Genomic DNA, 16,808 nt, shown 5'->3' on the forward strand with positions numbered 1-16,808 from the left:
TGAACCACACAAGAGAGGGCAAAAGACTACAGGTCTTGAAAAAGAAAAATAACAACCCTCTTCAATTGAGAAATTACAAGCACAAGTCCAGAAATGACGTACCTCCATAAAAAGTTTTAGAGGTACCAAGAATCTTTTGCTGGGCTGAATGGTGAAGGTCTTCCCCTCTATGAAGTTAGTCCTTAAAGACTGGGAGAGGTGACTGTTTTTTCAAATACAAAATCCAAAACAAAAATAACAAAGCACATAAAACACCAGGGAATCATGGACAAATCAAAGAAACAAAATAATGTTCTAGAAAATGACCTTAAAGAAACAGAGATCTAAGAATACCGGACAAATAATCCAACATAAATGCCTTAAGAAAACTCAGTGTATACAAGAGAACAGAGAGAACTAGATGAAATCATGATCCATGAACAAAATGAGAATTAACAACAAACAAACATGAAAAAGAACAAAATACAGATTCTAGAGGTAAAAAATAGAATAACTGAATTGAAAAATTCATGAGAGGGACTCAATAGCACATTGATCAAACTATTGAAAGAAAGAATCAATGAACTCGAAGGCAGTTACTTGAAATTAGTGAGTCAGAGGGAAAACAGAAAACAAAATAAAGAAAAGTGAAGAAAGCCTAAAGGACTTGTGGGGACATCATCAAGTTGACCAATAGATGAATTAGGAGAATCCTAGGAGGAGAAAAGAGAATGGGGCAGATTCTCGTTATTGATAATATAACGGCCAAACACTTCCCAAATCTGAGGCTAATTTTAAGAGGCTCAAAGGACTCCAACTAAGGTGAACCCAAAGAGGCCCATACTAAGACGCATTATAATCAAACTGTCAAACGTGAAGGAGAGAGAATCTCGAAAGCAACAACAGAAAATGACTAGTCATGTACAAGGGAACTATCATAACACTATCAGTGAATTTCTCAGCTGAAAGGTTACAGGCCAGAAAGGAGTGAGATGATATATTCAAAGTCCTGAAAAAAAAAAGATAACTGCCAACCAAAGACACTATATCTGGCAAAACTGACCTTCAAAAATGAAGGAGAGATAAAGACCTCTTAGGATAAATAAAGGCTGAGACAGTTCATCACCACGCCTGCCTTACAAAAAATGCAAACAGGAATGCTTCAACTTGAAATAAAAGGACAGTAAACAACAACACAGAAGTATATGAAAATAAAAAGCTTTCTGACAAAGGTATATAGACAAATAGAGAATTTATAATACTGGTATTGTGGTGAGTAAATCAGTTTTAATTCAGGGATTGATTTAAAAGAAAAACATTTTAAAAAACTATATGTTAATGGATACAAAATATAAAAAGATGCAATTTGTGTTATCAATAACATAAAAGGGGAAAAAGATGTAAAGGAGTAGAGTTTGCATGCAACTGAAATTGTTATTGGTTTAAAATAGATCATTACAAGTATAAGATGCTTTATGTAATCCCCACGGTAACCAAAAAGAAAATACCTATAGAAGATGCACAAAAGAAAGTGAGAAAGGAATCAAAGTATGTCACTACAAAAAATTAACAAAACACAAAGGAAGACACCACAGAGAAAGGGAAAAAAATAACTATAAGATGTACAAAAAACCAAAATGGCAATATTAAGTTCTTCCCTATCAGTAATGACTTTAAATATAACTGGATCAAAACTCCCCAATCAAAAGACATAGAATGTATGAATGGATACCAAAAAAAAATACTCAACTATATCCTGCCTATAGAAGACTCATTTTAGCTATGAGGACATATGTAGGCTGAAAGTGAAGGAATGGAAAAAAACATCCTATGTAAATGATAACTGAAAGAGAGTAGAGTGGCCAAACATAAATCAGAAAAAAGAGATGTTTATGTCACAAAATTGTCACAAGAAATAAAGGACACATTACATAATAATAAATGGGTCAATTCACCAGAAAGATATTATCATTATAAATATACATGCACGTAACAGCAGAGCGCCCAAACATATTAAGCAAAGATTGACAGAACTGAAAGGCAAAATAGATAACACAATAGCAGTAGGACATTTTGATATTTCACTTTCAGTAATGGATATATTAACCAGACAGAAAATCAATTAGGAAACAAAGTCCTTGAACAACTATAGACCAAATGGACCTAACAGACACATACATGATACTCCATCCAATGAGAGCAGAATACACATTTGCTCAATTGGACATAGGGCATTTTCCAGGAGAGATCACATGTTATACCACAAAACAAATCTTAACAAACTAAAGAAGGTTGAAATCATACCAAGTATCTTTTCTGACCACAATGGAATGAAGCTAGAAATCAAAAGCAAAAGGAAAACTTGAATATCCCCCTAACTATGTAGAAACCAAACATAGTCCTGAACAACCAATGCGTCAAAGAAGAAATCAGAAAGAAATTAGAAAATATCTTCAGACAACTGACTATGAGACACAATATACCAAAATGTATGGGATGCAGAAAAGTAGTACTAAGAGGGAAGTTTATAGCAGTAAATGCCCATATCAAAAAAAAAAAAAGAAAGACCACAAATCAACAATCTAACTTTAGACCTCAAGGAACTAGAAAAAGAAACTAACCTAAAGGTAGAAGAAGGAAAGAAATAATAAAGATAACAGCAGAAATAAATAAAACAGAGAACAGAAAAAGGAAAAAACAAGACACTAGAGTTGGTTTTTGGAAAACATCCAGAAAATCACCAAATCATTAGCTAGACTATGAAAAAAAGAGGAAAGATTAAAATAAAATCAGCAATGAAAAAAGACATTATAACTGATGTCACAAAAATAAAAAGGATCATAAGAGACTACTATCAACAACTATACATCAAACAACTGGCTACGCTAGAACAATAAATATACTTATAAAAATATACATTTAACAGGACTGAATAATGAAGAAATAAGAAATCTGAAGTGACCTACAACTAGTAAGGAGATTGAATCAGTAATAAAAAATTGCCAAGAAAAGAAAAGCCCAGAAAGACCAGTTAAGTCCAGATAAATGACCAGATGGCTTCAATGAAGAATTCTACCAAAGACTTGAATTAACATCAATTCTTCTCAAACTGTTCCAAAAAAGTGAAGAGAAGGGGACACTTCCAAATTCATCTTAGGAGGCCCTGATACCAAAATGAGACAAAGATACAAGAAAAGAAAAATACAGACCAATATCCCTGCTGAATATTGATACAAAAACCCGTAATAAATACTACCAAGTAGAATTCAACAACATATTAAAGTGAATGTACATAATCACTAAGTAGGATTTATTTCTGAAATGTAAGGATGCTTTACTATATGAACATCAGTCAATGTAATATACCAAATTGAAGGACAAAAATAACATGATCATTTCAATTGACATAGAAAAAGAACCTGACAAAAATCAACCCAATTTCATAATAAAAACACAACAAACCAGACACAGAAGGAAATTACCTCAACATAATAAAAGCCATATACGAACAATCCACAGCTGAGATTATAACCAATGGTGTAAACTGAAAGCTTACCCTCTAAGATCAGGAACCAAGGCAATGATGCCCACTCTTCACCACTTATTTTCAATACTGGAAATCCATGCCAGAGCAACCAGGCAAGAAAAACAAATAAAAGCATACAAATAGGAAAGGAAGAAACAAAATCTTCTCTGTTCACAGAAGACGTGCTCTTATACATAGAAAACCCTAAAGACCCCATAAAAAAACTGTTAAAACTAATAAATTCAGTAAAGTTGCAGGATACAAAAATTGACATGCAGAAACCACTTTTCTATAAACTAAAAATAAATAATCTGAAACAAAAATAAACCCATTTACAATAGCATCAAAAAGAATAAAATACTTACAAATAAACTTAACCAAGGAGGCGAAAGACTTGTATAGTGAAAATTACAAAATATTGCCGAAAATATCTAAACAAGACACAAACAAATGAAAAGACATCCTTAGTTCATGGATTGGAAGACTTAATATTGTTAAAATGTCCATACTACCCAAAGTAATCTAAAGATTCATTTCAATATTCTTTTGATATGACACCAAAAGCACAGGCAACAAAAGCAGAAGTAGACAAATGGGACTACATCAAACTTAAAAACTTCTGCATAGCAAAGGAAAGAATCAAAAGAATGAAAAAGCAACCTATGGAATATTATCTATTTAATCTCCTGGGTCTGACCAGTCCATGTTAGGACGTAGAAAAAACCAGACGGTTGAGGGTGGAAGATAGTAAGGGGTGCCAAGGGACATTTCTGTAAGAAAAGGAAGAACAGATGAGATGAGAAAGAAAATAAGAAAGTAAGACCCCAACCTAAGGTGGGTGTTTTAATTAAAGGTTACAGGGGTAAGATAGTTCAGACTTGGGATGCCCATGGGAAGGAACAGCAAAGCAGAGGTAAAAGTTATGAAGATAAAATGGCTGGAGAATTGAGATGTTAGGAAGTTGGAGGTTAACAATATAAACAAAGGTGGCAGGGGATTTGTAGTATAGTGGAAGAGTATGAGTATTACAAAGACTGAGAAGTGACTGGGAGATCACTAGACAATAGAGGATGACACAGCCAGAAGGCAAAGCCTCAAAAAAGCAGGGATTTTTACGCTCAGAGAGTAACAGAAATAGTCCAGACAGATAAGTAAAAACGAGAACAGCAAATACTGTGTGTGGGAAACAAACAGATCAAGGCTTACTGTGCCTATAACCTAGCTTCTGTATCTAGTAATGTAGAAACTGTTCTTGGCAAATCACCACTTTTCACTCCTTATTTTACTTAACGTTGCTGAGAAACATAGACCTTTTAGAAATTATTTTCTGTGGGCTTTCAGGAGACTATTTCCTTTTTTCCTCCTTTCTCTCTGGCTATTCTTCAGAGACTTCTCTTCCTAATCTAGAAATGTTTATAATCCCCAGAGACCAGTCATTAGTCACTTTCTTTTAAATTTCTCTTTGGACAGTTTCATCTTCTTTCAAGGCTTTGATGATACCTGATGACTTCCAAATGTCTCCTTCAGTACAGTTCAAACTGCTTGAGAATCTAGCACTATTCCAGGTTCTCTGGCTATTTTCACATGGGCTCTTTTTTCAAGAAACTTAATGTTTAAAGGAGGAGAAAGCCAGATTATTTTAATATTATAGGGACTACAGATGTGTGTCAATATAAAGAGAGGTAACTTAGCCAAGATGAATCACAAAGGATGACTAGGAGATGATGACACAGAAGGTGGGAAGAAGATTTCAGATAAAGAGAGAAATAAGTGAGTAAAGGCACAAGGGCCTGAGTACATGGTTTTATGACAAGCGCAAGCAGTTCAATAATATAAAGTTCAAGGAAGGGCCCCAAAACTATGAAGAGGAAGGGACAAGCCAGGTATGGGAGACTTTATAAGACAGGATAGAGAATTCTGATTTTACCCAGAAGAGGAGTAATCTAATAAAAGCTAATGACTTTCTCCCCATAAAAATACACGTATAAGGGCTGGCCCATGGCTCAGCGGTTAAAGTGTGCACGTTCTGCTTAGGCAGCCCGGAGTTCACTGGTTCGGATCCCAGGTGCAGACATGGCACTGCTTGTCAAGCCATGCTGTGGTAGGCACCCCACATATAAAGTAGAGGAAGATGGGTATGGATGTTAGCTCAGGGCCAGTCTTCCTCAGCAAAAAGAGGAGGACTGGCAGCAGATGTTATTAGCTCAGGGCTAACCTTCCTCAAAAAAAAAAAAAAGTATACTCCATCTTTCAAGAAATTTCAAAAGATTCACACACCATTCAGGAAACACTAGTTAAGAACACCTGCAGTAAGACTAAAGGGTTTTAAGTAGGTAAGTGACTATGTCCAATCTCCCTTTACAATAATTCGATTTTCTAAACTGGGACCAAAGTTAGCAAAAGTAGAGGCAGGCAATCCAGTTAGGTGATGACTACTATAACAGACCAGGCAAAAAATGAAGTAGTGGCAGGAATGAAGAGAAGGAAATTGATGCAAAAATATTTAAAAGACTATAGTTTTTAGAGGATAAATGAGTAGGAAGAGTTGAATATCTAGGTTTATGGTATGAGCAACTGAGTAGAAGTTAGTGCTACAAGCTGAAATGATAAGAACAGTGAACATTCGTTAACACACAGTGAGTGATTTTTGTAGATTACGTCCTTTAATCTTCACAATTATCCTAGGAAGATGATAGTAGAAGCCAAGAAAGGACCTAGTGAATCAAAAAGTCTTACTTTTAAGTAATTTGGGGGAAATAGCATCCCTTTTATTTTCACTGACCTCTTTTAGCTTTGACTCCTATTTACAGCTAACAACTTCTATATAATAAAAGTAAACTAGTCCCATTAATGTTTCTTAAAATCTTTTTAGGGACACAAAAGATATAATGAATAAAATGCAAAACTCATATTGACTCTAAAAATTCTTTCATTAGGGCACCTCAACAAAAACAACCAGGTTTGCTCATTCTACTTTCTAAGAAGACTCAACCATGGGCAGTTCATCTACTCATCCAACCCTACCATGAACTAGGAGCAGGTTTCCTTCTATTTAAAAAAAAACCACACAAACAAGAAGAGAGTGGCATGAAATATTTAAAGTATTGAGAAAAAAAAAAACACCAATCTAGAATTCTGTACCACATAAAATTATTCAAGAGTGAAAGAGAAACAAAGACTCTCAGACAAATAAAAATTGAAGGAATCTGCTGTCAGTACACTTTCCTGCAAGAAATGTTCCACGAAGTTCTTTAGAGAGAAGGAAAATGATATAGATCAGAAACTCCAATCAACCTAAAGAAAGGAAGAGCACTGAAGAAAGAATAAATGAAAGTAAAATAAAAACTTTTATTTCTCTTAATCTTAACTGATCTAACAGATAACATTTTGTTCAAAATAACACCAACAACGTATTTGGTTATGAATACTTACGTGTGTACTTAAGAGTGTGTGTATAATTATTTATATATATACACGCTTATATATAGGTGAAATAAATGAGAGAAATGATAAAAGGGACAGGAGGGAAGAATTACGGTTATTTTGTTATTATAAGGTACTCACTCATTGCCTGTGATGTGATACTGTGTTACCTGAAAGTGAACTAGGGTTAGATATAAATGTATACTCTAGGACAACCACCAAACAAAATAAAACTGAAGGGTAACTGATAAGGTTAACAAAGGAGAGAAAATGGAATCACATAAAATGCACAAGTAAAACCACAAAAGGCAGAAAAAGAGTAGAACACAAAAATAGGAACAAAGAACAAGGGCAACAAATAGAAAACAGTAACAAACATATAAGCTATTAACCCAAATACATATCCATGGTCTAAATGCATCAATTAAAAGACAGAGATTGTCAGAGTGAATCAAAAAACAAGATCCAACTATATGTTGTCTAGGCTTTAAATCTAAAGACACACATAGATTAAAAGTAAACAGAGAAAGGGGCTGGCCCCGTGGCTCAGTGGTTAGGTTCGCATGCTCCGCTGCAGGCAGCCCAGTGTTTCGTTGGTTCAGGTCCTGGGCGCGGACATGGCACTGCTCGTCGGGGCACACTGAGGCAGCATCCCACATGCCACAACTAGAACGACCCACAACGAAGAATGTACAACTATGTACCAGGGGGCTTTGGGGAGTAAAGGAAAAAATAAAATCTTAAAAAAAAAAAAAAAAGTAAATAGAGAAAAAATATACCATGCTAACAATAAGCAAAAGAAAGCAAGAGTAGCTGTATTACTTTTAGAGCAGACATCAAAGCAAGGTAAGTTATCAGCGTTAAAGAAGAGCATTACATAATGATAAATGGGTCAATTCTCCAAGAAAACATAACAATCCTTAACATGTTTGTGTTTAACAACAGTAAAATTACCTGAGGCAAAAACTGACAGAATTACAAGAAAAAACAGATGAACCCACTATCATACTTGGAGACTTCAACACGCCTATCAGAAATGGACAGATCCAGCAGGCAGAAATTCAGTAAGGATGTAGGTGAACTCAAAAGCACCATGAAATCAACTGGATATAATCAATGTCTATAGACTACTTCATCTAACAATAATAGCATATTACACCTTCTTCTCAATCTCACATGGAACATTCACCAAGACAGACCATATTTTGGGCCATAAAACATAGCTTAACAAACTTAACAGAACAGAAATCATACAATGTCTACTCTCAGACTGAAATGGAATTACATCAGTAACAGAAAGATAACTGAAAAATCTCAAAATATGTGGAGATTAAACAATATGCTTCTAAATAACACAAGTCAAAGAAGACATCATAAGAAAAACTAAAATATATTTTGAATAAAAATGAAAACACAACTTACCAAAATCTGTGAGATGCAGTGAAAAATAGTGCTTAGAGGGAAATTTTAACATTGAACGTATGTATTAGAAAAGAAGAAAGATCAATCATCTTAAGTTCCCACCTTAGTAAACTAGAAAAAGAGCAAATTAAATCCAAATTGAGCAGAAGAAAATAAAAAATAAAAATTAGAGCAGAAATCAGTAAAATTGAAAAAAGGAAATCAAGAGAGAAAAATCAACAGATCCCACAGACATCAAAAGGATAATAAAGGAATACTATGAACAAGTCTACACCCACAAATTTGATAACCTAGATGTTATGGGCCACTTCCTTAAAAGATACAATCTGCCAAAACTCACAAGAAGAAAGATAACCTGACTAGGCTTATATTTAATAAAGAAACTGAATAAACAATAACCTTCCAAAACAGAAAGCACAAGAACCAGATTGGTTCACTGGTGAATTTTAACAAAAATTCAAGGAAGAAATTTTACTAACTCTACATCTACTCTCTCCATAGTCTACTCTGATTAAAAGGCTCAAGTTCTCCTCTCAAGTCATATAATGCATGTAGTATATACTGAGCACAGTAGTCTGTTACATGGTAAGTACTCAAGATGATGTTAGGTGTTATTACCCAAGTTCTATGGGCTTTGTACATATATATCAGTCTATTTATAGACAAACTGATCCCAGAAAATTCTTCCGACATTTCTGTAAGGGAACTAAACAGGCAGAAATGAACATTTTGCATAAAATTAGTAATTTCATTCTTTCAAAAAGTAAGTATTTACTGACTACCTACTATATTCCAAGCACTCTCATTAGGCTTCCATGCTAGTATTAAATGAGCCAGACTTAAATCAATATGAAACAAGTCAAATGACATTAAATCGGATGAAGATAAATACAGCAGGATGAGGGGAATAGAGAAAAAAGAACATGACTGTTCTTTGATGAAAGTGGTCAGGCTCTCTGATAAGGCATCACTTAAGCACAGAGCATTGAAGTAAGTGAGAAAGGAGGCCAAGCGGATATCATAGAGAAGGGTCATAAGAATAGGCTCAAGTCTTACTAACACCAAGACATAAGAGCAAGAGGATTAATCCAGTGTAGACAGAGATGAGCAAGAGAAATGGGAAGTCACAGAAGTGAAAGGGAGCTCATATAGGGCCTTGAAGATCTTTAGATTGTACTGTGAGAGAGATGGGAAGCCTTTGAAAGGTTTTGAGCATAAATAACATGCTTTAACTTCAATTTTAAAAAGATCACTCTGGCTGCTACACAGAAAATACACTGTAAGGGACAAGGATGGAAGCAGCAAACTACTGGGAAACAATTTCATTCTTCTGGCAAAAGATGATCACTTTAACCAGAATGGTAGAGGTGGAAATGGTATGGGGGGAAAAAAAGGACATAGTTGAATTAGTGATATTTTGAAGAAAGACCAAAAGGATTTGCTGATATTAAAATTTAAGTGAGACAAAGAGAAATCAAGAATGCTTCCAAAGTTTTGGATGAACTGGAAGGGAAAAAAAAAAAAAGAGTTGTTACTGATTGAAATGGCAAAAAGATTATAAGAGAAGTAGGTCTGAGAGGACAGAAATCAAGACCTCTAGTCTGGAATTGTTAAATTTGAGAATGAGCCATGCAATTATTGGATATGAGAGTCTACAAGTCAAAGTTGGAGATAAAAATACGAGTCGTCAGAGTACATATGCTAAAGCTCTTACCTAAAGAGAAATGATAATGATGGCTTAAGAACTGAGTCCTGGGTCACGCCAACATTTAGAGAAAACTGAGTATTTAAATAGCCTTGGGGCCGGCCCCATGGCTGAGTGGTTAAGTTCCTGCACTCCACTTCAGCGGCCCGAGGCGGCCCAGGGTTTTGCCGGTTAGGATCCTGGGCGCGGACATGGCACCGCTCGTCAGGCCACATTGAGGTGGCGTCCCATGTGCCACAACTAGAAGGACCCACAACTAAAAATACACAACTATGTACCAGGGGGCTTTGGGGAGAAAAAGGAAAAATAAAATCTTTAAAAAAAAAAATAGCCTTCCTGAATACTGAATCACAAATTACTTGAAACATTTACCCTAACTCCATTTACTGTCTTACTTATACACCTGAAAACATAACCTAAGTGTTACAGACAGGTATGGGGAGTAACTACCAAAGAGGAGAAATCTGAAGATACTAGAAATTAATTTGAAATCATTAAGAAAACTAAAGTGTCTAAGTTGATACATACAAAAGAAGCTACTACATGGTATATATAAATTTAAACAAAATCCAGGTAGAATATATATTCAACTGAAGAAAAAGATCTCGGTTATTGTGTTAGCTCTATTTCTAGGCTAAACTGTAAAATGGCACACAGCTGTTAAAAATTTTTTACTGTTTTCCTGCACCCTAGGAAATAGGCAACACTAAGAACTCCTAAAAACAAACAAGCATATTCTTTAATTTTATATAAATTACTATCTAAATGCACTCCAGGTGTTCCTAAAGGATGCCAAAAGCAAATACGTCTCCAAGTGCCCAACAAAAGCATGCTTTAATAAACTGCCATTATTCAAACACTCTAGCTAATTCTTAGGTAAAACCAATAATCCTTCATTACCTATTTTGTAAATCAAGACTCACAAGATTATGATAGAATACACCTGGACCCACTCACCTTACTAAACTACTGCCTGGTTATCGTTTCTGCAGGTAGAGGAATTTGAGAAATGGTGGCAGACTTGAAGACTTAGAGCTAAATTCCCACAGCAATTATGGCTAGAATCTTGGATGCCTGTATGGAGTCAACGTGGTAGGTCTAATTTCGTTAACTTTACCTCAACATGGTCAAGTCAAACAGTATGAGAGCTTGCTAAACTAAACCAGAACTTAACAACAGAGTTTCACCTGGAATCTTGTGACAAATACCCTATTACGCCTCACATTCTTGCCATCCTTGGTTTTTACTACAAAATGCAAACCTCACCTATCCTTTTCCATTCTTTACTCTCGGTTCATCCTCCTAACCTATTCCAAGATCTCTAGAAGCACATTCATGATACAGGTTGTCCTCTATCTTCAACTGCTTTATATAATGGTTCCTCAACCTCTTAGCTTTCACTAAAGCCTGGCTTACCCACAAAGGCATTGCTTGTCTTGCAATCTTTTTATGAGAGGGTTTCAGAGACAAATTCCTAAGTCTACCACTATTCTTTTAATTCCTTGTATTAAACACAAACAATGCCCATCCCTCCAAACAAAACAAAACACAACACAAACAAGACTTACAGTGAAACTCCTGTTATCTACCTGAATATTGTCTGCCTTTCCTCTCTGTTCTGGAAAATTATACCCACGTACTAAAGGCTCTGCTTTTGTCCCCAATTACATCATTGCCATGGTAAGTTTAACATCTGTGTACATGATCTATCCCAACACTCTAGCTCCCAAAATACTTAACTTTCTTGAGTGACCTTCATCTCCTTTCTATTTCAGCCAATCACTACCGTAGAGGCATATTAAACACCCAACCTCTGATCATTATCATCTGTCCTTGAGAGTTTCATTTACACTGAACTATCTCTGATCTATATCAGGCTTTTTGTAACCAACCCAACACCTTCCATCTGACACCACAACCTTTTCAACCACAGCCACCGCATAATGACATATAAATTCAACGACTCCATTGTTAACATCCTATGCACATGCCACTAGTGGTTCTGTCCCATCTGCTCTGCTAATACCCAACCCTGAAATACCATGCATCTTCTACCAACTATTAAAAGAAAAGTCTTTAAACTCCAAGTATGATAAAGTCTCTAACCTCAGCTGGCCACTCAGCGGAATGAGACACTCAATAATATTTGGTCCACTCCTTCACTCACTCCCCCCAGTAACTTTCCAAGTTTTCATAGTCTTGTCAAATCCCCTAACCAAACTCTGTGTTCTACAAAAAACTATCAAAACGTGTTTCTTAAAAGGTTACATAATCACAAAACTAAAATGAGATATCCCCTCACTCCCATTAGAATGGCTACTTTAAAAAAAAATAGGTAATTACAAGATAAGAATGTAGAGAAATTATCATCTCTGTGCACTGTTGGTTAGAATGTAAAATTGTACAGCCACTGTAGAAAACAGCATGGAGGTTCCTCAAAAAATTAAACATAGAATTACCATATGATCTAGCAATCCCACAAAGAACTGAAAGCAGGGTCTTGAAGGGATATTTGTATACCCATGTTCACAGCAGCATTATTCACAACAGCTAAAAAATGGAAGCAACCCAAGTATCCGTTGATGGATGAATGGATAAACAAAATGTACTACATACACACTCAGAATACTATTTAGCCTTAGAAAGGAAGAAAATTCTGACACATGCTACAACATGGATGAACCTTGAGGACATCATGTTAAGTGAAATAAGCCAATCACAAAAAGGCAAATATTCTATGATTCCACTAATATGAGGTAGAGTAGTTAAAATCAGAGACAGAAAGTTAAAGTGTTGTTGTCAGAGGCTGGAGAGAGGGGTGAATTTGGGAGTTATTGTTTAATGGGTTTAGTTTCAGTTTTGCAAGATGAAAAGAGCTGTGGAGATGATGGCAGAGATGGTTGCACAACAATATAAATGTTCTTAATACCACTCAATTGCCCACTTAAAAACAGTCAAGATGGTAAATTTTATGTGTATTTTACCCCCCCACAACACACACACAAAAAGGTTATATGGACACATAAACTTGAGAAATACATTTTAGAGTACCTTGTTGGAGTCTACAATGTACAGTAGCATTTTAAAGGATTTCCACTATTTTCAGTAAAGAAACCTGCTGTTTAAGTCTGCAAACTTAAACTTTATTTCCCAAACTTATTCAACAGTCAAACCCTTTTCAAGAAGCACTTAGCATTATCTCAAAGACGACAGAAACAGTGGTATAGCAGACCTAAACTAATTTACTGAGAAAACTGATATAGTTCATGCACAAATGACCTTGACCTCCCCATTCTTACCTACTAATACATTTAACATCACGTATCCATCTTTCCCTCCTCCACCTAATTTCAGAAGATGGGGGTCTTTGCTCTTACTCAAGAGCAATCTCTATACCTATATTCTTCATTCCAACCTCAAAAACCTTGCTTCAACAATTACCACCTCTCCTATTACCCTAAACTTCTTAACTAATCACTCAAGTCTTACCTGTTTCACTTTCTAAATATTCTTCTTAAACCTGGAAAACTTTACCTTGAATTCTTATTATACCACTGTCCTTGTTAAGGCTCTCACTGACTGAACTGCAGAAGCCCTAACTGTATCCACAGCACAGCACCTGATGCCCTCCACATAGCAGGCACTTAATAAATGAATGTTAAACTGAACTCTTCCCCCATCCCTGTATTTCCCCACAACTGCTAGGTGAGCAAAAAGACCTAAGAATCCAGGAGTATGCAATTATCTATCTAGAAGTAGAAATCCAGCAACGTGTTACCAAGGTTTAGAGGTATTTATTTGGTAGGGAAAAGAGTAGGTATATTCCTATCTTCCAATTTATTTTTTAAAGCATTACTCTCTTTCAATTGGAAATTATTTTCAAATAATGTGATACCATTTAAAGCAAGGTAGGGCAAGTTAAAAGACGCCACAGCCTCAACCAAGTTACACTTACATTCGGCTAGCTTCAATGTCGTCAGACTGAGGTTTTCCTGGTGATCTGTAAAATGCAATTGAGGAAAGTTAAGCAAAATATTCCACATTCCAAAAAGGGGCAGACATATTATTTTGGAAGACAAATTTGAAAACAGGATATAATCATTAACAGTTTTAAAAGTAACTGAAGATTTCAATATGAGAAAAAGTGATCAGATCAGATTGCCATACAACACATTTACTGTTAAGGGCTAGACTAATAAGAAACTCAGTGCATTTTTTTAAAGGAAAGGAAACTATAAACACTCTATTTATATATCAACATACAAACCAGTATAATAAATCATAATTACTCAGAAAGTCAAGTATTTACAATAAAAACACAACTATGAAACTTTCTAAAACCAAGTATTGGTTATCCACAATAACAAGGGTATTCACTGGTATTCACAGTCCCTAACTTTGGATCAGGGGTTAGTAAACTACTGCCTGAGATGACAAACTAAGGTGTGGGTCAGCACCTATTTTTGTAAAGTTTTATTGGAACAGAGCCATATTCATTCATTTACATATTGTCTATGGCTGCTTTCATGCTACATGAGCAGAGCTGAGAAACTGACAGTAACACATGGCCCACAAAGCCTAAAATATTTATTATCTGGCCTTTTAAGAAAAAGTTTGCCAATTTCTGCTGTAGATAATTTAAACGTAAACCTAACAGCCTTAGTGAATTCTGAGACACTTAAGTCAGATATACCATTCTGATCATGATTATCTTGGTTCAACAATGAAATTATCTTTCCCTGAAAAAACACTGGCAGGATGTACTACTTGTCAGAAGTGTACCATCCTGAGGTATTAAAATTTTGCTGTGGATAACTGTGAATGACTTCAATTATAAACAGTTGCCAGTTAGTTGATATTATTTTTTAATATACTGCTGCTATCTTATGTAGAATTATTCAAAATTCTAAGACACTAACAAGCCTTTTATCTCCATTTTGAGGCATGAACCAATTTTGCCTATCCCTACCATGCTGTTAAAAAAATAAATTCCTGTTACCCTATTAGCTTTTATAAACAGCATCAGTCAATGGATATTAAGGTGAATCAACATAACACTGATTTCTAACACTTTCAAATTTTCAAAACAGAATACATTTTAGAGGTCAAAAGATAAATTTTCCAAAGCCACCAGCAAAAAAAAAAAAAGAAAAAAATCTGTTTTCCACATTTCTTAGCTTTTAAAAGACTCACTTCTTCATCAGACTTTCAAAATTACCCCTCACTGCAGTTCATTCAGAGTCCAAGGACAAGAATGCAAAAAAAAAAAAAGGACTCCACCAGCTCAAATATTTATTTCAGATCTTCTTTGCAGTATATTTATATTTTCAGTTTTGTACAAAATTATATTACAACCAAAAATTGGGGCATGCTGAAGGTGGCAGTGACTTGGCAGTGACACAAATGCAAAAATTTCACTCCACCCTCTCCCCCAGGGAGCAAGTAAATCACCTTTGTGACACACCTGGTCTCCACCAGCCTTGTGGGTAAGTACCCCAAGATTGCTTCCAAACTCGTATCTCTCAGACAGAAGAGCTAAAAACTGATGATAACCCCATGTACCAGCTGACTCATTTTTGAAAGTGCGACCCTCCAGCATCAGATGTCATACTGTAAGGAGGCAGAGCAGGCTTGCAAAACAAAAAATAAACCTGCTGGCACTAAGGGAAGAGAGGCAGATTAGAAGCTTTCAAACACGTAGGCGGCAAAACTTTCAAAATTAACAGGGAAAGAGAGAGAGGGGGGAAAAATGATGATACAATGACAGGAAAATTAAAATACTGCTGCAAAAAGGTAAGACACAAGCAAGAAGAAAAACAAATCCGAGTCTTAGAAGCACAATATGTAATTGCTGCAAAGTTTTGAGATTCTGAAATGGGACAGAGATTAAATACATAATTAGATGGTGACTACATTCTATTTCTGTTCCCCAAACAGGAGAATATGTAAACATTAGCATCAAAATGTCACCAAATAATTGTAAATATACTAGATTATCATTTAATATTAACATATATTAAAGTGAGCTACTGAAAGCCATTTAGAAGTCAAACGAAGTAATTTAAACCAATTCAGTCTAAAAGGACAAAAGAATAAGAAAGGATTGAAAGATTATTACCCTAAAAGAGATCTATTCTGGGTGTCTTAAACATGGTTAGCACAACTTGTTTTCTACTCAAAATGGAAATTGTTTTTTAATCAAGAGAGAAGTGAATATGTATAGAACTAGGAGAAATATTTTTCTTAAAGTGAGTAGCAAGCAATAGTACATGTCTGAATAAATTTCTAGTCATTCTGCTTAGAGTATATTTCTATAATATTCTAAATAATTTACCAAAAAATATCCTAAGGTTAGGATTAGAATTCTCAAAACTATGAAATATCTAATATCTAGAAATAGTTTCCAATCTTTACTTTGGGCCCTAAAGAATCTTATTCTTTACTGTCAAGATTTTGGAAGTAAAGATACATTACACGCTAGTAATTTTACCAAATTCAGGATATATGATCAAAGGCAGGAAAAAAACAAGAACTATTGACTCAGGTTAAAGTTTGGAAGAGTAACAAATCAGAAAAGAAATTTTAAAACAGAAACAATATGCAAGTAACATTAGAAAACACAAAATAAACCCTGGAACAGTTTTAGGTCTTGATTTGGATCACAGAAAATGTGATCACAAAATGACCACTAATCTGAATTCTGCAGCATGAGCTAGAAAACTCAAATGTAGGCTTCTCCAGCCTGCGAGCCAC

The 16,808-nt window shown here is 35.2% G+C and overlaps 1 protein-coding gene across 12 annotated transcripts in view; it reads right to left on the bottom strand.

Annotated features, from left to right (window-relative positions):
* UBE3A (ubiquitin protein ligase E3A) overlaps positions 1-16,808 on the bottom strand; it is a 95,354-nt gene that overhangs the window by 49,614 nt on the left and 28,932 nt on the right. For 7 of the 12 annotated variants that reach the window (XM_070571985.1, XM_070572042.1, XM_070572054.1 and 4 more), the window contains one exon: positions 14,011-14,055. The exons of 1 other annotated variant lie outside the window; for it this stretch is intronic. In XM_070571985.1, coding sequence (XP_070428086.1) covers positions 14,011-14,055 — 45 coding nt within the window. Of the gene's footprint in view, positions 1-14,010; positions 14,056-15,519; positions 15,716-16,808 lie in introns of those variants that run through there. 4 more of the 12 variants (XM_070572015.1, XM_070572026.1, XM_070572037.1 and 1 more) reach the window with 2 other exon arrangements.

This window comes from Equus przewalskii, chromosome 1 (genome assembly GCF_037783145.1).
Source record: "Equus przewalskii isolate Varuska chromosome 1, EquPr2, whole genome shotgun sequence".
NCBI lineage: Eukaryota > Metazoa > Chordata > Mammalia > Perissodactyla > Equidae > Equus > Equus przewalskii.